We start from the raw sequence: 23455 nt of genomic DNA, 5'->3' as shown, positions 1-23455 counted from the left end.
TCGCTGCACTCACTCTCCTGCTATCACAGTCCATGTGAACTTGTTAAAAAGCTTCTACCAAGTTCTCCTGGAGACTGAACTCCTGCCAGCACCTGTGTCCCATCTCTCCTCAATGGACCTCAGCCCCTGCCTGCTCTCTGACCAAGACTAGAAGAAGACTGTGAATATACAGACAGAGGTAAAGGTGGCTCAAAACTCAGCTGCAGAAAATACATACCCCAGCCCAGGACATAATACCACCACATGCGTTGTCTCTCAGCGAACACAGACACCACGATGAGTGTGTGAAGATAGACCCCTTCACAGAGCATCCAGAAATAGTTGCACGACATCATGTACTGGTGAAAAAAGTGCAAAACCTTGCAGATCGGCTGTTGGAAAGAAATGGAGATACTCAGTGGAAGTCATCTGTAACAATTTGGCTGAGAACAGAGGGAGAACGTGAGAATGAACCAAAGTATCTGCATTCAGTCTGAAAGGCAGTTTCCCCAAACATCTATCAACGTGTCACCCTCTAGAATTGGAAACCAGAGTAATAGTTCATAGGTTCTTAGTATTACATGTAAACAAACAGCCAACTAGGGCAATGGAAGCCTAGTCTCCCAAATGTTCTTTTCGCATTACATCCTGGTTACTTATATAGACTAGACAGGTTTATTTTTCCTGTAGTGTGTCTGAGACCCATAATTTCTGATAGCATCCAAGGATTCGTCACATAACTTTTAGGGCCCCTTTTCTATGGCCAGTGAGGAGAATAACACAGAAATTGTTAATGCTCTCCTGAAGTTCACTGATCTGTTAATGATGTTTACTTAGCAGTAAAAGAGGAGAGAACCAGGTGGTTAATTTCTCATATATGAGCCAGGAGCTATGCTGAGCCCAACTGATGTGATTTTGCTTTCATAAGGGAGCCTTAGTTTCTATATGGGGGTCCATGTGTTTGGGACGCAGAAAGAAGGATGGAAACCTCGCCTGGTACTCAGTACTGTGGGATCCACATTTCTGGAGCAATCAAGCTTAACTACATATTGTTGTCTGTACAGAAATAATTATTGCTTAAACTACATAACAAAACACCCTAAATAGTTTCCTAGTCACCTCTAGAGTAGGGTTTGTCATCTTGGCACTATCGATGTTTTGGACTGGATACTTTTTGTCATGGGGCTGTCCGGTGTGTTGATGGGTGTTTAGCAATATTCCTGACCTCTATCCCCTAGACGCCAGTAGCATCCCCTGCCCAGTCATAACAATCAAAAATATTTCCACGGCTTCCCTGGTGGCGCAGTGGTTGGGAGTCCGCCTGCCGATGCAGGGGATGCGGGTTCGTGCCTCGGTACGGGAAGATCCCACATGCCGTGGAGCGGCGGGGCCCGTGAGCCGTTGCCGCTGAGCCTGCGCTTCTGGAGCCTGTGCTCCGCAGCGGGAGAGGCCACAGCAGTGAGTGGCCTGCGTACCGCAAAAAAAAAAAAAAAATATATATATATATATATATTTCCAGACGTTACCAGATGTCCCCTGGAGAGGAAAATGTCCCTGGTTGAGGAACACTACCCTAAGGTATTTAGCTGTGCTTGACTCCCTCTAACAACAACAAAAATAAGAACAATTTAGCAAGACTTTACATATTAGGGATGATTATTTGCATTATTATTTTATCAAATGCTCTGCTTTACAGTTTGAATCTGACTGGATTTCAGGCCTTCTTTTTTACAAAGCAAATTAGCCTGAAAGTGACTTTCAGTATTGCAGTAACCTTTGCAGGACCACTCATTTCTATTCAATGCATAGCAATAGTAATTCACTTATTGGGAATCTGATGCACTGAGTCCTTTCAGAACTCATTGAACGTTAAGAAGCAGCCAGCTGTGTCCATGAGAAGGCAGATAGTGTATTTTCAGAGATAGAATCAACCTCTGATTCTGACCAAAGTGGAACAGTAGTGCAGATAATTCAAAACATCAGGTAATCTGAAAGTAATTTATATTGGCTTACAAAGGCACTGACTTTATCTGATTACCTTCCTAATTGGCATTAGTTAATATTATTAGTTTGCATTTGCTAAGCAAATACTTGCTATGTGCACATGACAAACAAGTAAAATAAGAAATTCAGTTGATACTCTGGATTCATTTTAAAGACTACTCTTACTTGAAAACCCTATTCCTTCTGGATCAAGAGGTCCAGAGCAGAAGCTTTGGTGGCTGCCATTTGCAGAGGAAGGGATAAGAAGAGGGCAAAGATGATGGCTTTGACTTCACATTTTATATGCAGCCAATCCTCATTATTCCCTGTAGTTATGTTCTATATGGCTAGATACAGTAGCATACTAAGGAAAAAATTGTGAGATGTTTTGTTCTTGTTTGGCTTTAAAAAATTTGGCAAGGGAGAATTCAAAATAACAACCAACTATTTCTTAAAGGACATTCTGCTAGAGTTTGGTTAAACACATTATTTAAGATCCTTCGATTTTTCAAAATGGTGGCTAAATTTCATGAAGAAACTATGCTTATTTTTTTGTGTGTTCAATCCTGGACTAGGTCCTAGAATTGCGAAGACAAAGTTCAGTGCTTGCAATTGAGAAAGTCATCTTCTGGAGGGGAGATTAATACAGAAATACATAAATGCAGCCATGCGCAATGACTTCTAAAAAAGGTGATTTCTGTAATCAACATTAATACCATTAAAAATTCTTTTCTCAGGTACATAAAGCCTGGCACCTAGATCATAGCAAATAAATGAATCAAACTAATGGGGTTTGTGTTATTAACATTAAATAACCCATTCAATTTGTGAGAAAATTAACAAGGAATGAATTAGTAGATTCTGCCAAAGTCGAACAAATTATTAAGCGTTGTCAAGCATTCTGCCCTTCCTCCAATTTTTGCATTATTTGGGGGCTGCTATACAGACTAACTTATAGTAAAAGAGGTGGCTAACTATAAATTTACTTCTCGAATTTGCATGAACAATATTGTAGCAAAATGAAGAGTATGCTAGGATGGTCTCTCTTTGGTTACTGGGGGCTATCAGAAGCGTGTTTAAAAACTTACGGCAAACAGTTAAAACCACATCCTCCACTATACAAATATATTAATAAATAACTAAAAATAGTGAAAAATTAGTTTGAAATGGTCTAAAGAGTACTAACTCCATAATACTTCGTACCGAATCAAAGCTGCCAAGTTTATTTCTGATAAATCTTGTTTTAAAGCAGAAATAAACTTCGGTGTAGGTTTTGGTGATCTCCAGCACTGTGTCTATAGGTTGCTCTGCCTCTGTTTCAGTGGTGTGTATATCATTCCACCTCACGTGGGCATACACTTTTGGGGAATGGAGGTTGCAAGTCTATTATCTTCCCTGAACTGCTTAGAACTAGAGTGGGAAATACTGTGGAAAGAAACTACTTTTGTTTGTCTATAAAAGTGAATGGATCAAATGAGACTGATATTTGATTAGGTCAGTAATTTTTCCCAGCTCTCTTTCGAAGTGTGAGAGTGATTTTGATACACAGGGAACTAGAAAGGACATACGGCTTACCTTTTTCCTCTCCATTCCTTCATACATCTTACAAGCTTGAAATGCCCTTTCATCTACCACTTGAAATTACACTCTAAAGGGTGTGGGCATGGCTTATTGAAAGGAGTTCTTGAAAGCAGTGATGTAATAATGAATCCCTCCAAAAATATCCAGTTCAAATATAAATAATGAAAAAGTTTATAGTAGTGCTTTTTCAAAGTTTAGCATGCATCAAGAATCACTGGGAGAGCTTGTTAAAACATAGATTTTGGGTCCCATTAGTAGAGATTCTGATTCAGAAGATCTAGCATGGGGTGGTAAATTCTGCATTTCTAAGTTAAGTACCGAGTGATGCTAATGCTATTGGATGATGGAGCACACTTTGAATGGGTTTAGGGTACAGAGGGAGTTTACTCAGTACCTGACTCCTGTTTTGGTTACTTGCTGGCCTTCCAGTACTGATAACTCTAACCAACAAAGAGCACAAGCTTCTGGTTCCAGTAGACTCACAATGCAATGAGAAACGTCCTGACTTTGATGCACATGTATACTAAAACTTCATGAGAAGGAATTACAGAAATTTTTGTCAAGATGCCAGTGCAGTTGATAAACCAAAGGGCAAAAGGCTTTCATTTCAACTTGAAAGCTGTCAACTTGTACAGTCTTTAAAGCTAGTTGAATGAAGGAGAGAAATCCCCCAGTCAGAAAGTCAGCATTAACTTTGTAGGAAACTACTGCAGTCCTTCTCTAGAGAAATTTAAATATATAACATTTTCAATTAAATGTGAGTCTGTCATGCAATCCTGGGCTGATTTCTGACAAAGCCTCAGAGAAAATAAGCTTGAATCTGTGCAACTGTAGTCACGATTGGGTGTGTTTATAAAAAAAAAAAAAAAAAAAAACACTGGAGAAAAAAGTCCCATTTGAGATAAATACACTGGAAAATGATCCAGAAATTGGCAAAGGAAATACTCCAGAAGTGTTCAGGAAACAAAGCCAGAGAAAACAGAAAACATGATTGGGTTGGGGGGAAAGCCTGTTAGAAATGTGGCAGGGGAATAAAAATTAACAGCTTGCTATACTCACAGGTCTTTGCCTACATGCTGTAATGAGGATATTATCACTCTTCACTGGGGATTTTCAAGTCATGACTGAATGAGTTTTATATGCTCAGGCTTAGGCCACAGCCCTTTTTGGTTATTTGTGATTTAAAACCTCTGAGTATGTGCATTCTGCTTTCACACTTAGTCCTTTTAGATTTAAGCAGTATTTTACACATGCTCTGAGTTTTCACACCTCCCATGGTGTGTTGACACAAATGGAACTGAGTACCACAGTTAGAAAATGATGAGTGCTTACGTCGCTGACAATGGTAACAACTCTAGTATAAATAATAATAGCTAACATTTGAGAGTTCTGACTCTTAAATGGATTTATGGATCTTAGGTGTATTGGTTCATTTAATCCTCACAAGCAACTCTTTGAGAAAGGTACTATTATTATTGATATCTCTATCAAGAAAGTGAAGCCCAGTGAGGTTAAGTAACTTGCTCAACATTAATCTGTAAGTAGAAGAGCTGGGATCTGAGATCCTGCGGTTCAGCGAGAACAATGCTGTAGTATTTGGAGCAATCCACCTGAACACAGCTAATATCAAATTGATTATTGCTCCACAGCTTTCTAGCAATTAACCAACATACCCCAAGGGAGTGTACAAAACTTCTAGTAACTCAACTGAAATTTTGAGAATGAAAACAAATCTATAAGAAGTGCTGCATGACATTCATAACAGCCTTCTCAAAGCAAGGGAAACAAGTTGCAAATGTTGAGATGAAGACTCACTACATAAACCACACCACAAGATACCATTTGTAGGTGACTAATTTCTCGTGCAGAGGTATCACCCAGATTGGTCAGGTGAGAGAAACTGGAGATTGGGTTGTTGTTTATAGCCATTTTAGGAATAAATTCTTCAAATCCATATGGAAACATGGTTGATTATAAATAAGAAATTTTTAAAGGAATAAAGAAATCCTCTATACTTTTCTGTACCATATGATCTTGGTTGAAAGACCATTTATTGGCTTTGAAATGTAAGTAAAGTGAAATAGCATAAATGACCAGGGTAAGATACCTCAATTCATTACCGTGTCTTGGCATTATTCTCTCTGCACTGTCCCTCAAATCCATCATACTTTTTCATTCTCAATCTAATGTCCTTCATAGGCTACCAAAATGGATAATTCCAATACAGTTTTATCTGCCATTTGATCTCTCATCTCAAAAACTCTGCTATCGCTGTCACCTCCCTCACATTTACATGGTCTCCCTCCCACCAGCCTCCTCTGGGCTAGGTGGGAGGAGTCAAGTTTCCACCCGTGGTTTCATCAGTTTCTAGTGCCTCACTTCTGAGCATCCATTCCAAGCTGATCTTCCTGTGACTAGGTTGACGTTCTGACATAGCCTATTGGCTCAACTGTCCTGAACAAGTGAGACTTAGAAGAAATTCACTTTGGTTTTCAGAACTTGGGACTCATTTGACTTTACTTATATAAGAGGCTGTAGAAAATGTGACCCAATTGTTTTGGGTTTTGAGGTAAATGCTCAGGTTCCCAGTAAAAACTAATCTCACTGTATTGTCCCTTTCAGACTCAGATAAAAAGTTCAGAGAAACATTTCTTTCTAGAAAATGACTAGTCTGCTGCCAGCTTCCTTTAGATGCAGCAAGAACAATGCTTTTAATTCTGCCTCCTAACTCTCTACATGAAGATCATCGAATAAGCAGACAGAACAAGAAAATGAAATTTTACATATTATGGAAATGAAATGTTCAAATGACACAAATGACAATGGGCAATTTTCACATCACTCAATAAACTGAGGATTTATTCAGCCCTTATTTATTCGATGAGTTATTTTGAGTTTAACTTTAAAAAAAAAAAAAGTTGTGTGAAGGAGTAAGATTCTCACCCTTGGTTTTACAGGAGAGAATCTGCCCAACCAAAAAACTTTCAAGGGAAGAGACTGACTACTTCGATGGGAAAGGGACCATAAACCCACTGGGATCCCCTGCTGAGAAGTGAGAACACTGTTTTCTTTTGCCCCCAACAAAATAAACCCTTACAGAAGTAGTGTGAAAGCACTGGGATAATGCAGCCTCCTTTTACAAGAAATAACTTTCTTTTTAATATATCCCCTTGGGCACTGGGAAGGAAAATATTTTTGCCTCTTAACTACTGATTCACTGACCTGAGAACTGGGTCAAAATGAAAAAAAAACAACCCACAATTCTGTCTTTAGTTTGCTTAAGGAAGAGTCTTTAAAAAGTATATATTCTTTTTTATATAGAAAATTATGTATTCTTTTTTATAGAAAAGAGACATATGCTTAATCACAGAGATGAAGTGCTGATGGATGTGCTTTAGTTTATGACTTTGGTTATGTTTTTCATGTTAATTGCAATTTTAATAAATATTTGTAGACTGAAAATGTCTAATATCTTCCCTTTTTCAAAAATTTCTTCTGCTAATTTTTTTTGTCTGTCTCTTCTTTCTTGGGTTTTTCTTTATTATCTCCACTTTTCTTGACTAGGGAGGACCTTAATCTAGTGTTTTCTGGAATGTCAGTTTTTTAAGAAAAATGCAGTATTTCATATAATTTATTTAGAGTAATTTAAAATATCTGATGTTGCACATGACTTAGTAATACGTTGATGACTCTCAATATTTGGCTGTTATTTTCTGTCTTTTTAAAGGTGGGGAATTTTATTGCTCGGAAAGATGGGGCTTTTCTAGTTAAACCTGGTTAAACCTTTCCTAGTTCTTGTTTGTCCCCTGGGTATTCAAATATATTACAACAGGGGAAATTCCTTTATTCTTAATGCCTGCATTTGTAGTTCCAACTGCAATTTACTTTAATAGTCTTTTGGATAGGAAAAGATCCTCAAGAAATTAGACTTCTATGATAGCATTTATGACAGAATATGCATTTTCAAGATAAGGTACAATACAAAGTTTAAGACCTATATCTCTCTTGAAAATAGTAAATAAGCATTTTCAATAATGAATAACATACAAGATATATCTACTTGAGAGTTCTTTCCTACCCTTTTCTTGAACTAATTTTGCCTGCCTAGAGAAAGCAGTCCTGTGTTGTATGTGGAGGATTAGATAAGAGATGTACCAAAATCTCACTGGAAAACAAAGACTGTTCAAATAGAGAAAGTACTAACAACAAATGTCCTAGTTTTTTTCCTTTGGGCCAGTTGTATGCTTCACAATTTACAAACGTCAATTAATTTTTGTCGTTGTGGTCTTTGGTTTTTAGCCTATGCTATTTATATGTATTTGGTGAAAGGCACATGTTTCCAGATTTTGTCCTGTGGAAGAAAACAGACATTTGGAAATGTGGAAGAGGGCGAAGTGTGCTCACACACTCCCCGTTTTCCACTGTAAGTGGGCTGTGATTGGTGGCTTATTCTCATTTGAATCTTAGAGGAAAGGAGACTTCTCATTCAGGCACACAGAGCAAAATCAGACTTTTTGCTCCTTTGTTTTCCACTAAAAAAGAGCCATACACACGCTTTGAAATAGGTAGATAAATGACTGAGTCTCACATATATAGTTGCAAGACATAGGCAGCTGTTCCCATGTGAGGCTGGGCATATTCCTAGGGCTTGTGAAGAGAATGTCATAAATAGATATTTCCCACAAATGATATGAATTTAGTTCAGCCTGAAGACTAAAATTTGAGTTTGGGGTGCTCAATAAACACTTGATTGATTGGATGAAGTTCTACCTTTCAAGAGTTTTATAGTTTTTTCCTAGGAAGTTTACTCTTGCATAGCTAAAAAAAAAAAAAAAAAAAAACCCAAGTCTGTTAGGTTAAAAAGATATTGATTAGGAGAACCCGGGGTTAGTCATGCCATAAAGATAAACTTCTTTTCAGTTTTTCAAACTTCTGTCACTTTGAGAATGCCTAATGTGAGACAGCCACCCTCCCATCTCCATATCCAGAAGAAAGCTTCCTATTAATTTCTCTGACTCCCCTATGCTCACATTCTCCCAGGGAATCAGCTGTTTTGTGGCTAAGCCAGGTCCCTAGAACCTGCTTACAGGCTTTATTAAAGGTTTCGAGGCAATAGGGGAGCTGGAAGGCAGAGCCGAGCTGGCTGCTTGGTGGCTAGGAGGCAGCCTGTGTGCTGTGACTGCCAGAGTACCTAGGAATGTCTGTTCCTAAAGTACCTATGAAAGTGAAAACATCCGCCAATGATAACTTACCTGTCTAAGAAAACGGATAGAGTAACAGATTGGTTGGGAAAGTCATGTGCAGAGACCTAGGGAGCTAGCCACAGGGCAAGGGTTAGCAGTAACCTTGTGAGCAATCGTTTGCAATATCACGCTCTTGGGAATTTTTAAAAGCTTTATGCTTCTTTGGGACTCTGGGACAACCCCTTGGAAGTAAGAGCAGTTTCTATTACTCTCATTTGATGGATAAGGTTAAATGGCTTCTACAATTTAATAGTGAACTCAGAAAAAGTCCTAAATGTATACTATTTCAGGAGGATAACAGGTTTAGTATGATCTCATAATGAATGAAAAGCCCCCATTACCCTACATCCAGAGGGTGGGCTGGAGGCATAACATGTGGGTGTGAGACCCTGCACAAGAGAGATGGGAGAGAGTCTATTCAAGAATTACAAGACCTCTGCTCCCAGGTTGGTGGGCTGATTATTCAATAACTAAAGTGCCATTTCCTGGCCTACTTTGTACAGATAGTAACTTTCTCAGGGTTTTCATATTTAATGGGAAATGGGATGCTCCAAATTTGAGTTTTGCTGAGATATTCTTGGTTAATGGCTTCTACACCTGTTTTAATCTTAGTGGGAATCAGCTTCCCTAATGAAATGGAGTGTGCTTGTCTAATTATGAAGAACCATTACTTTGAAATGGCCGAGCCAATATCTTTATGAACAATCTTCCTAAGGAAAGAAATCAAGATAATCAAGAGCACCATGTGGTACAGAGGAGAGAGGATGGGCTTCTGCATGGGACAGGTCTGGGTGTGAATCTATCTATCTAACTATCCACGGTGTGTAGGACAACTATCTACGTCTAACTATCCATGGTGTGTAGGACACGTGCCTTCACTGAGCCTCCATTTACTCAGTTAATAATGGGGGGACGAGGGGAAGATGGCGGAGGAGTAAGACGCAGAGATCACCTTCCTCCCCACAGATACAACAGAAATACATCTACACGTGGAACAACTCCTACAGAACACCTACTGAACGCTGGCAGAAGACCTCAGACGTCCCAAAAGGCAAGAAAGTCCCCAAGTACCTGGGTAGGGCAAAAGAAAAAAGAATAAGCAGAGGCAAAAGGATAGGGACGGGACCTGCACCAGTGGGAGGGAGCTGTGAAGGAGGAAAGGTTTCCACACACTAGAAGCCCCTTCACGGGCGGACACTGCAGGTGGCGGAGGGGGAAAGCTTCGGGGCCGCAGAAGAGAGCGCAGCAACAGAGGTGCGGAGGGCAAAGCCGGGAGAGTCCCGCACAGAGGATGGGTGCCGACCGGCACGCACCAGCCCGAGAGGCTTGTCTGCCCACCCGCCGGGGCGGGCGGGGCTGCAAGCTGAGGCTCAGGCTTTGGTCGGAGCGCAGGGAGAGGACTGGGGTTGGCGGCGTGAACACAGCCTGCAGGGGGTTAGTGCACCACGGCTAGCCCAGAGGGAGTCCGGGAAAAAGTCTGGACCTGCAGAAGAGGCAAGAGACTTTTTCTTCCCTCTTTGTTTCCTGGTGCGCGAGGAGAGGGGATTAAGAGCGCTGCTTATAGGAGCTCCAGAGATGGGCGCAAGCTGCGGCTAAAAGCACGGACCCCAGAGACGGGCATGAGACGCTAAGGCTGCTGCTGCCGCCGCCAAGAAGCCTGTGTGGGAGCACAGGTCACTCTCCACACCTCCCTTCCGGGGAGCCTGTGCAGCCCGCCACTGCCAGTGTCCCGGAATCCAGGGACAACTTCCCCGGGAGAACGAACAGCGAGCCTCAGGCTGGTGCAACGTCACGCCGGCCTCTGCTGACGCAGGCCCGCCCCGCACTCCGTGCCCCTCCTCTGCCGACACAGGCCCGCCCCGCACTCCGTGCCCTTCCCTCCCCACCCCGGCCTGAGTGAGCCAGAGCCCCCGAATCAGCGGCTCCTTTAACCCTGTCCTGTCTGAGCGAAGAACAGACGCCCTCAGGTGACCTACACGCAGGGGCGGGGCCAGATCCAAAGCTGAGCCCCTGGGAGCTGTGAGAACAAAGAAGAGAAAGGAAATCTCTCCCAGCAGCCTCAGAAGCAGCGGATTAAAGCTCCACAATCAATTTGATGTACCCTGCATCTGTGGAATACCTGAATAGACAACGAATGATCCCAAATTGAGGAGGTGGGACTTTGAGAGCAAGATTTATGATTTTTTCCTCTTTTCCTCTTTTTGTGTGTATGTGTATGCTTCTGTGTGAGATTTTGTCTGTACAGCTTTGCTGTCACCATTTGTCCTAGGGTTCTATCCGTCTGTTTTTTTGTTTTTAATTTTTTTCTTTCTTAATAATTAATTTTAATAACTCTATTTTATTTTACTTTATATTCTTTCTTTCGCTTTCTTCCTTTCCTTTCTTCCCTCCTTTAGACAACGAATCATCCCAAATTGAGGAGGTGGACTTTGAGAGCAAGATTTATTATTTTTTCCTCTTTTTGTGAGCGTGTATGTGTATGTTTCTGTGTGAGATTTTGTCTGTATAGCTTTGCTTCCACCATTTGTCCTAAGGTTCTATCTGTCCGTTTTTTTGTTTTTGTTTTTTTATTTTTTCTTAATAATTATTTTTAATTTAATAACTTTATTATATTTTACTTTTCTATTTTACTTTATCTTCCTTCTTTCTTTTTCCCTTCCTTCCCTCCTTCCTCCCACCATCCCTCCCTCCCTCCCTCCTTCCTTTCTTTCTTTCCTTCTTTCTTTCTTCCTTCCTTCCTTCCTTCCTTTCTTTCTTCCTACTTCTACTAATTCTTTCTCTCTACTTTTTCTCCCTTTTATTCTGAGCCGTGTGGAGGAAAGGCTCTTGGTGCTGCAGCCAGGTGTCAGTGCTGTGCCTCTGAGGTGGGAGAGCCAACTTCAGGACACTGGTCAACAACAGACCTCCCAGCTCCACATAATATCAAACGGGAAAAATCTCCCAGAGATCTCCATCTCAACACCAGCACCCAGCTTCACACAACGACCAGAAAGCTACAGTGCTGGACATCTTATGCCAAACAACTAGCAAGACAGGAACACAACCCCAGCCATTATCAGAGAGGCTGCCCAAAATCGTAATAAGTCCACAGACACCCCAAAACACACCACCAGACTTGGACCTGCCCCCCCAGAGAGAAAAGATCCAGCCTCATCCACCAGAACACAGGCACTAGTCCCCTCCACCAGGAAGCCTACACAACCCACTGAACCAAACTTAGCCACGGGGGACAGACACCAAAAACAACGGCAACTATGAACCTGCAGCGTGCAAAAAGGAGACCCCAAACACAGTAAGATAAGCAAAATGAGAAAACAGAAAAACACACCGCAGATGAATGAGCAAGATAAAATCCCACCAGACCTACCTAACAAATGAAGAGGAAATAGGCAGTCTACCTGACAAAGAATTCAGAATAATGATAGTAAAGATGATCCAAAATCTTGGAAATAGAATAGACAAAATGCAAGAAACATTTAACAAGGACTTAGAAGAACTAAAGATGAAACAAACGACGGCGAACAACACAATAAATGAAATGAAAAATATTCTAGATGGGATCGATAGCAGAATAACTGAGACAGAAGAACGGATAAGTGACCTGGAAGATAAAATAGTGGAAATAACTACTGCACAGCAGAATAAAGAAAAAAGAATGAAAAGAACTGAGGACAGTCTCAGAGACCTTTGGGACAACATTAAATGCACCAACATTCGAATTATAGGGGTTCCAGAAGAAGAAGAGAAAAAGAAAGGGACTGAGAAAATATTTGAAGAGATTATAGTTGAAAACTTCCCGAATATGGGAAAGGAAATAGTTAATCAAGTCTAGGAAGCACAGAGAGTCCCATACAGGATAAATCCAAGGAGAAACATGGCAAGACACATATTAATCAAACTGTCAAAAATTAAATACAAAGAAAACATATTAAAAGCAGCAAGGGAAAAACAACAAATAACACACAAGGGAATCCCCATAAGGTTAACAGCTGATCTTTCAGCACAAACTCTGCAAGCCAGAAGGGACTGGCAGGACATATTTAAAGTGATGAAGGAGAAAAACCTGCAACCAAGATTACTCTACCCAGCAAGGATCTCATTCAGATTTGATGGAGAAATTAAAACCTTTACAGACAAGCAAAAGTTGAGAGAGTTCAGCACCACCAAACCAGCTTTACAACAAATGCTGAAGGAACTTTTCTAGGCAAGAAACACAAGAGAAGGAAAAGACCTACAATAACGAACCCAAAACAATTTAGAAAATGGGAATATGAACATACATATCGATAATTACCTTAAATGTAAATGGACTAAATGCTCCCACCAAAAGACACAGATTGGCTGAATGGATACGAAAACAAGACCCATATATATGCTGTCTACAACAGACACACTTCAGACCTAGAGACACATACAGACTGAAAGGGGATGCAATAAGATATTCCATGCAAACGGAAACCAAAAGAAAGCTGCAGTAGCAATTCTCATATCAGACAAAATAGACTTTAAAATAAAGACTATTAGAAGAGACAAAGAAGGACACTACATAATGATCAAGGGATCGATCCAAGAAGAAGATATAACAATTGTAAATATTTATGCACCCGACATAGGAGCACCTTAATACATAAGGCAAATGCTAACAGCCATAAAAGGGGAAATCGACAGTAACACATTCATAGTAGGGGACTTTAACACCCCACTTTCACCAATGGACAGATCATCCAAAATGAAAATAAATAAGGAAACACAAGCTTTAAATGATACATTAAACAAGATGGACTTAATTGATATTTATAGGACACTCCATCCAAAAACAACAAAATACACATTTTTCTCAAGTGCTCATGGAACATTCTCCAGGATAGATCATATCTTGGGTCACAAATCAAGCCTTGGTAAATTTAAGAAAATTGAAATTGTATCAAGTATCTTTTCCGACCACAACGCTATGAGACTAGATATCAATTACAGGAAAAGATCTGTAAAAAATACAAACACATGGAGGCTAAACAATACACTACTTAATAACAAAGTGATCACTGAGGAAATCAAAAAATACCTAGAAACAAATGACAATGGAGACACAACGACCAAAAACCTATGGGATGCAGCAAAAGCAGTTCTAAGAGGGAAGTTTATAGCAATACAAGCCCACCTTAAGAAACAGGAAACATCTCAAACAAACAACCTAACCTTGCACCTAAAGCAATTAGAGAAAGAAGAACAAAAAAACCCCAAAGTTAGCAGAAGGAAAGAAATCATAAAAATCAGATCAGAAATAAATGAAAAAGAAATGAAGGAAACGATAGCAAAGATCAATAAAACTAAAAGCTGGTTCTTTGAGAAGATAAACAAAATTGATAAACCATTAGCCAGACTCATCAAAAAAAAAAAAACAAGGGAGAAGACTCAAATCAATAGAATTAGAAATGAAAAAGGAGAAATAACAACTGACACTGCAGAAATACAAAAGATCATGAGAGATTACTACAGGCAGCTGTATGCCAATAAAATGGACAACCTGGAAGAAATGGACAAATTCTTAGAAATGCACAACCTACCAAGACTGAATCAGGAAGAAATCGAAAATATGAACAGACCAATCACAAGCACTGAAACTGAAACTGTCATTAAAAATCTTCCAACAAACAAAAGCCCAGGACCAGATGGCTTCACAGGCGAATTCTATCGAACATTTAGAGAAGAGCTAACACCTATCCTTCTCAAACTCTTCCAAAACATAGCAGAGGGAGGAACACTCCCAAATTCATTCTACGAGGCTGCCATCACCTTGATACCAAAACAGGACAAGGATGTCACAAAGAAAGAAAACTACAGGCCAATATCACTGATGAACATAGATGCAAAAATCCTCAACAAAATACTAGCAAACAGAATCCAACAGCACATTAAAAGGATCATACACCATGATCAAGTGGGGTTTATTCCAGGAATGCAAGGATTCTTCAATATATGCAAATCAATCAATGTGACAGACCATATTAACAAATTGAAGGAGAAAAAACATATGATCATCTCAATAGATGCAGAGAAAGCTTTTGACAAAATTCAACACCCATTTATGATAAAAACCCTGCAGAAAGTAGGCATAGAGGGAACTTCCCTCAACATAATAAAGACCATATATGACAAACCCACAGCCAACATCATCCTCAATGGTGAAAAACTGAAAGCATTTCCACTAAGATCAGGAACAAGACAAGGTTGCCCACTCTCACCGCTCTTATTCAATATAGTTTTGGAAGTTTTAGCCACAGCAATCAGAGGAGAAAAGGAAATAAAAGGAATCCAAATCGGAAAAGAAGAAGTAAAGCTGTCACTGTTTGCAGATGACGTGATACTACATAGAGAATCCTAAAGATGCTACCAGAAAGCTACTAGAGCTAATCAATGAATTTGGTAAAGTAGCAGGATACAAAATTAATGCACAGAAACCTCTGGCACTCCTATACACTAATGATGAAAAATCTGAAAGTGAAATCAAGAAAACACTCCCATTTACCACTGCAACAAAAAGAATAAAATATCTAGGCATATACCTACCTAAGGAGACAAAAGACCTGTATGCAGAAAATTATAAGACACTGATGAAAGAAATTAAAGATGATACAAAAAAATGGAGAGATATACCATGTTCTTGGATTGGAAGAATCAACATTGTGAAAATGACTCTACTACCCAAAGCAATCTACAGATTCAATGCAATCCCTATCAAACTACCACTGGCATTTTTCACAGAACTAGAACAAAAAATTTCACAATTTGTATGGAGACACAAAAGACCCCGAATAGCCAAAGCAATCTTGAGAATGAAAAACGGAGCTGGAAGAATCAGGCTCCCTGACTTCAGAGTATACTACACAGCTACAGTAATCAAGACAGTATGGTAGTGGCAGAAAAACAGAAAGATAGATCAATGGAACAGGATAGAAAGCCCAGAGATAAACCCACGCACATATGGTCACCTTATCTTTGATAAAGGAGGCAAGAATGTACAGTGGAGAAGGGACAGCCCTTCAACAAGTGGTGCTGGGAAAACTGGACAGGTACATGTAAAAGTATGAGATTAGATCACTCCCTAACACCATACACAAAAATAAGCTCAAAATGGATTAAAGACCTAAATGTAAGGCCAGAAACTATCAAACTTTTAGAGGAAAACATAGGCAGAACACTCTATGACATAAATCACAGCAAGATCCTTTCTGACCCACCTCCTAGAGAAATGGAAATAAAAACAAAAATAAACAAATGGGACCTAATGAAACTTCAAAGCTTTTGCACAGCAAAGGAAACCATAAACAAGACCAAAAGACAACCCTCAGAATGGGAGAAAATATTTGCAAATGAAGCGACTGACAAAGGATTAATTTCCAAAATTTACAAGCAGCTCATGCAGCTCAATAACAAAAAAACAAACAACCCAATCCAAAAATGGGTAGAAGACCTAAATAGACATTTCTCCAAAGAAGACATACAGATGGCCAACAAACACATGAAAGAATGCTCAACATCATTAATCATTAGAGAAATGCAAATCAAAACTACAATGAGATATCATCTCACACCAGTCAGAATGGCCATCATCAAAAAATCTTGAAACAACAAATGCTGGAGAGGGTGTGGAGAAAAGGGAACACTCTTGCACTGCTGGTGGCAATGTGAATTGATTGGTACAGCCACTATGGAGAACAGTATGGAGATTCCTTAAAAAACTACAAATAGAACTACCATATGACACAGCTACTGGGCATATACCCTGAGAAAACCATAATTCAAAAAGAGTCATGTACCAAAATGTTCATTGCAGCTCTATTTACAATAGCCCAGAGATGGAAACAACCTAAGTGTCCATCATCGGATAAATGGATAAAGAAGATGTGGCACATACATACAATGGAATATTACTCAGCCATAAAAAGAAACGAAATTGAGCTATTTGTAATGAGGTGGATAGACCTAGAGTCTGTCATACAGAGTGAAGTAAGTCAGAAAGAGAAAGATAAATACCGTATGCTAACACATATATATGGAATTTAAGGGAAAAAAATGTCATGAAGAACCTAGGGGTAAGACAGGAATAAAGACACAGACCTACTAGAGAATGGACTTGAGGATATGGGGAGGGGGAAGGGTGAGCTGTGACAAAGCGAGAGAGAGGCATGGACATATATACACTACCAAACGTAAGGTAGATAGCTAGTGGGAAGCAGCCGCATAGCACAGGGAGTTCAGCTGGGTGCTTTGTGATCGCCTGGAGGGGTGGGATAGGGAGGGTGGGAGGGAGGGAGATGCAAAAGGGAAGAGATATGGTAACATATGTATATGTATAACTGATTCACTTTGTTATAAAGCAGAAACTAACACAGCATTGTAAAGCAATTATACTCCAATAAAGGTGTTAAAAAAAAGAAAATAGAAGATAAAATAATAATAATAATAATGGGGAGATGGCAGGACACGAATAAAGATGCAGATGCAGAGAATGGACTTGGGACACGGGGAGGGGGAAGGGTAAGCTGGAATGAAGTGAGAGAGTGGCAGGGACATATATACACTACCAAATGTAAGATAGATAGCTAGTGGGAAGCAGCTGCATAGCACAGGGAGATCAGCTCAGTGCTTTGTGATCACCTAGAGGGGTGGGATAGGGAGGGTGTGAGGGAGACGCAAGAGGTTGGGGATATGGGGATATATGTATATGTGTAGCTGATTCACTTTGTTATAAAGCAGAAACTAACACACCATTGTAAAGCAATTATACTCCAATAAAGATGTTAAAAAAAATAATGGGGAGAATATCCACCCTTCGCTGGGGTCTTGTGAGGATTCAGTGAAATGAGATTACTTTTATTAAAATCAGTTGACATGAAAGACGAAAACTCATCAAGGTAAACCCATTCTGCACCTAAGACAGGGATCTGTCTCAATAACAGATGCCATGGTTTTAAAAGATGGATCACAATGCCTTTCTGGATGTATTCACACTGCAAAAATTATTAGCACTGTGGATCCATTAGAAGCCAAATTAAGCTGCTTTCCCATGCCATGCCACTGTCACGCAGGATGCACGCCCTGGGCAGATTTCACGCATTTTTGTCATTGGGTTGGCAGAGCTGTCAAATGCCAGTTTTGAAAGATGAGGCTATCTACAGATGCTTGCATAACACAGTTAAGCAGAGAAACAAAAATGAAAATATCCCTTGGCCATTCATTGTGTGCTGGATAACTTCTGTTTGTGCTTTCAAATGCACTCTCTACCCAGCTCCTGGGCCTGGAGAAATTGCTCTGCACATCTCCTTCAGGGCTTCCTCGCCCTCTGGTTTCTGGCTGAGCTCAGTTAATGGGGGCCATTAGCAGAGACTGGGAGATGACAGTGCCTGAACTAGGGACATTTAAATCTTTTTTCTAAGTCATGCAAACATAGAACATGATAAAATTTATATGAATCACTAGAGTAAATGCATAGCTACTTGCAGCTGAAGTGACTGGCCCAAGACCAGCTCGGCACCAGAATGCTGAGGGATTAATACCTATGCACACCTGTAACCCATTAGTGACACACTGGGGCCACTGCAAAGCACTGCCTTAGTACACCTAGTATATGTGCTCAGTGAACTTCCCATAGATGTTAATAAATTATTGATTAGTCATGAAAATTCATTATTTACGGTGTGATTCTTATTGGGCTACAACTTTATCATTCCCAGCCCTTTACTATAGCATATAACCATTACTTCCAATAATTACACAGAAATGATGTGCCTTGTTAAATGCAAAACTCAACTGTAAAATATTATTATATATATAAACAGCTGCTTAAGTAAGACAATGACACCATGTTCACTATTTATACTTCTTATATCCTTGAAAATAAAATTAAAAACAAATCATGTAGTGCTTACCGGATCCCTTTTCACGAGCTCTCCGTTGGGCACAACTTCCACCAGGTGGACGATGATAATGATAGAATTCAGAACGTAAGTCAGAAACATGTTCTTGTGCAGAGTCACCCTTTGGCACTTAAGGCTCCTGGAAGGAAAAAGTAACAGAAAGCATTAACCAGTGCCAAAATGTTGATGTACCTGGAAAAAAAAACCCACTTTGTAAATATTTTTAATATTTTCTTTAGCAACAGAGGAAAGAACATATAGAAATAAGTGAAGCTGTTTTCATCTTTAAGACTCATTACTACCTTTCTGCCTGATTTTTACAGACAGTTTTCCAGTAGCTCATAGTTTTCAGTCCTCAGGGTGACTTCCTACAATAACTAAAAGAGTGAGTGATAAAAATCACTTTCAATGATAACAAATGTCATAAAATTAATTAACAGAAGGACTTTTACAAGAGAAACTATTAGGGTTTGGAATTGTGCTTCAGATGAAATGTCGACTCTCTATTGATGTAACCCGGCAGAAATTGAGTGGCAAATGGGATAACAGAGCCTGAAGTCAGAAACAAGGCTGCCTGACAGCCTGACTGAATCCATGTCCTTGGCCCATCACATACACAGATTTTCTTAAGTCTCCTGTCATCCTTTTCTTTCACCATTTCTTTTAATACCTTCTTATTTCTTGTATTCCAACTGGAAATCAACCCTAAGGCTCCTTCTTTCCATGTCCTCCTGATGGTGGAGCTCAGACACAGGCAGAGAATTCTAACTAGTCTCAAATCTGATCTCGTGCTGAGGCACAGTGTGGTTTGGACCTGGGATCTATCCAAATGCACTGCTTGTTGGAACAGCCATGTCCCACCTCTGGCGTACTAAACGGTTTGCTGCATTTTTCATTCCTTTCTCCTCCACTTCATAAATTTGTACTTGTGTACTTGTGTGAATGTTCATCTAAATAAACATTAGTTTGAATATCCTACTTCACTTTTTTTTTTTTTTTTTTTGCGGTACGCAGGCCTCTCACTGCTGTGGCCTCTCCCGTTGCGGAGCACAGGCTCCGGACGCGCAGGCTCAGCGGCCATGGCTCACGGGCCCAGCCGCTCCGCGGCATGTGGGATCTTCCCGGACCGGGGCACGAACCCGTGTCCCCTGCATCGGCAGGCGGACTCTTAACCACTGCGCCACCAGGGAAGCCCCTCCTATTTCACTTTTTGATGCAAATGTAGACAGCCTGCAGGACGGCTATAACAAAATTGGAGTGATTATCCTAGATGAATTAAAATCTCGTGTTTACCATATTTGATCCAGTCAAAAAATATTTAGCATAATGTGAGAAATTTAACGTTAACATTCAGTTAATGATGCCAACGAGTGATCATAGTAACTACTCCTAAAAAATCTTCATGGAATAAAGCTAGAATCCCAGGCATTTTGACAAGAAAATTCTGGGGAAAAATGGGTCATGAAAATGCTTTCCTATATTTTCAAATCAAAGGAAAAATGAGTTGTCAATTATCTGTAGTAAAAAGTAACTTTAAGCAATAAGGGCAACTGTTAGAGCATATTTTGATTATTGTAGCTACCTTTTTCAACTCTTCAGGAAGCACAAGTATTAGTAAATAGTTAATACAGAATATTTTAAAATCCTCAACTTGTTGAGCAGGAGTAGAATGCAGGAGGCAGCCAATGGTAAAGATGGGGTTTAGAGGAGAACTTTCTCTCCCTCTCTCTCTTTTTCTCACACACACTACCATGTGCTACTTTATGTAGCAGCAGAAAATTTTGTTAAATAAACTGAACCTAGTTGGTTTTTTAACAGTACTATAGAAAGTAGGATGCAGGGGGCTTCCCTGGGGGCGCAGTGGTTGAGAGTCCGCCTGCCGATGCAGGGGACACGGGTTCGTGCCCCAGTCCAGGAGGGTCCCACATGCCGCGGAGCGGCTGGGCCCATGAGCCATGGCCATTGAGCCTGCGCGTCCGGAGCCTGTGCTCCGCAACGGAAGAGGCTACAATAGTGAGAGGCTTGCGTACCGGGAAAAAAAAAAAAAAAGTAGGATGCAAATTTAAGGCTTTAAAAAGAAAAAAATATTTATGTAAAACATCACGCCCATTTATACTGCATAAACTCTTCCCATAAAGTAACTGTTAAACATCTGACCTGCCCTTTTTCATACAGTCGTAATAGCATTTTATAATTCTTCTCACTGGGAGGCAAATATCTGTGTTCTCATTATTGGATTCAGCCTGGCTTAAACCAACGACAGTTGACATTATGCATAACTAAGGAGTATGGATGAATGCATCATTCAGCATTGTTATTCTCATGCCTGATTTTCTTTGGATTGGGTAGGGTTCAATAATCTGTCAATGGATATTAGCTTACAGAACTGGTTAATGTTCAGTCTCCTGTGTAAACCAGAACTGCCCTAAATAAAATATACTTCCTCCACCTCCAGCTTACTCTTGGGTTCTTGTATCCCTGTTTTTTTTTTTTTCTTCTTAACACTTACTGCCTCCTGACATAGCGTATATTTGTTTACTGCCTGTTATTTTCTCTTACTAGAATGGAAATGCTAAAGGAATTTGTTTTGTGTACCTAGCACAGCTTCTGACACACAGTAGGGCTTAATATTCTTTTTTGCATTAAAAATCTTTATATAATAGCAATTTTCTTTGAGCCGTGACCACTAAACAGTTTTTCCAGTACAGAGAATTACATTAAATGCTAGATGATCTCGTATTTCATACTTTGTATCATACTGAACATTTGCCAGATTCTTAACTAATATTGGACATTATCCTGTTGTTCAACATTACGTAAAACCTATATACAGTACTGTGTTATGTACACAATGAGAAAGTGATGGTTTAAAGCTGGATAAACTGTCAGGTTCCAAAGGAAGAATATGACTAATATATGAGTCTGTTTCTTGAAGATTTCAATATAATTTCCCCTTATTGAGTTTTAAAATTTTTACTACACTTACTTGATGACATTTACACTCAGCTTTTTGAAGCGAGTTAAAGGTACTTTAAATTTATTAAAATTCTTTCAATGATCCAACACCTATTACTGTGTATCCAACTCTGATTCAAACCCTCTTGTAGATGCTAGGGATATATGGGTAAACAAAACAGACAGCTTCTGCTTTCTGGGACCTTATACATTACATAATTATTTACTATTATAATAAATGTTCTGAAAGAGGTATAGGATGCTGAAGAGGATTAACTGAACTTAAGAAATTATGTGTTTAATTGTTCTCAATACAAATATCCTGTTGCCTGAATGAACATGAGAGAAGCGGACATTTTCCTGTCAGACCTGAAATGTCTTTAGTAGAAATGGCATGAAATAGAAATAGCTCTACTTTATTCCTCTTGATAAAAACAAAAAACAAAAAAAACACAGGTATTTAGATGGAGAGGATGTTGCTTACTCTGAGTGACAGGGAACTATAAGTACTATAGATTCTCCAAGAGTGGGAGGATAAGACAATATAATCTACTCCTGTCTTGGCCCCATCAAGGTGTCATTCACATGTGAGGATAATGATTTACTTTCATATGAATCTCAAGATGTCACACTTTAAAGTTAAAGCTAAATGTCATATTTATGATTTTAATTTACCTGGTATAAATCTTTCACATTGAAAACTTTGTTTCAAGTTATTGGTATCCCATGCGTGTATATGTGTGCTTGCGGGATCTTGAAGTTGTATGAGAAGGTGCTTAATATTTGCCTTGAGTCTTGCAGATTGTATAGATCAGTTTGATATCACAGGACAAAACACAACTTTAAGTTTTCCTTTACTTAGGTATCATACCTTGTTCATGATGGACAAGAGGAGTGAGGGAAGGAGGGAATGTGAAATGGATTGCATTAAAACTCCTAGAAAAATTCAGAACAGTATGTTATACATCTTTCCTGTCTGACAAGGACTTTATATCTTTGGATTTAGCACAAAATCTTTATCCTTAAGGAACTCCCTTTCAATCATAACTCTTGCTTCTTTTCCTATTACTACTGTTCTATGAGTGAACATGTGCCAAGCGATGACCAATAGTTACCTTTGGTGTCCTGCCATGTCAAGGGTGAGTTGGGAGAAAGGAGGCTGTTTTTGCTGCCATTGATTTAATGGTTTCTCTGGAGGAACAGGAAGGCAGCCAGAGATGTATAATAGGATACTATATAAGATAGTTATCTATCCATCCTCTATAAAGATGTGAAATAGAATAATAGGGAATACTGAGTAATAGAGGAGTCAATCTTCCTTTTAGAGGTCCCAGTGGAAAACTTTTTGTTTTTTTGGCCAACGTGGTCAGAGTAATGTAATGTAGAAAATGTAATGCAATGAACACACTTCTCTTTCAGCATATATCTCTGTTAACTTTCAGGCAAGAGTAATTGATATTCACAATATTTAATCAGCAAGTAGTACTTTGGTACCAAGTAGTCAAAATGGATGTTAATGAATGTTCTATTATTGGACTTTCCTTAAGAAAAAACAGTGAGATATTTTAGTATTTAGAATTATTATGCAGAAATGTAAATTGATAAATTGTACATGGAACTGATGAGATAAGTGAATTTATTGCAAACTTGCTTAAAATGGCAGGAAACAAACCCAAATGTCCACTTATGTGACTTTCTCAAGCCAGTCTTCTGTAAAGGTATTTTTATTTTAACCCTCTTATTGACATTTAACTCTTGGCAGTCGTGAGGAGTCTTAAGTAATTTGATGGTTCTATT

General features: G+C 39.4%; 1 protein-coding gene across 1 annotated transcript in view; it reads right to left on the bottom strand.

Moving 5' to 3' along the window:
- The window catches only part of CALCR (calcitonin receptor), a 150106-nt gene that overhangs the window by 20485 nt on the left and 106166 nt on the right, over positions 1-23455 (bottom strand). The window contains exons 8-9 of the mRNA XM_067746397.1: positions 18716-18842; positions 218-371 (exon numbers count right to left, since the gene is read on the bottom strand). Of these exons, the coding sequence (XP_067602498.1) occupies positions 218-371; positions 18716-18842 (281 nt within the window). The remainder of the gene's footprint in view (positions 1-217; positions 372-18715; positions 18843-23455) is intronic.

The sequence above is a fragment of the Pseudorca crassidens genome, chromosome 8 (genome assembly GCF_039906515.1).
Source record: "Pseudorca crassidens isolate mPseCra1 chromosome 8, mPseCra1.hap1, whole genome shotgun sequence".
In the NCBI taxonomy this organism is placed as follows: Eukaryota; Metazoa; Chordata; class Mammalia; order Artiodactyla; family Delphinidae; genus Pseudorca; species Pseudorca crassidens.
This window is presented reverse-complemented; position numbering and strand designations above follow the sequence as displayed.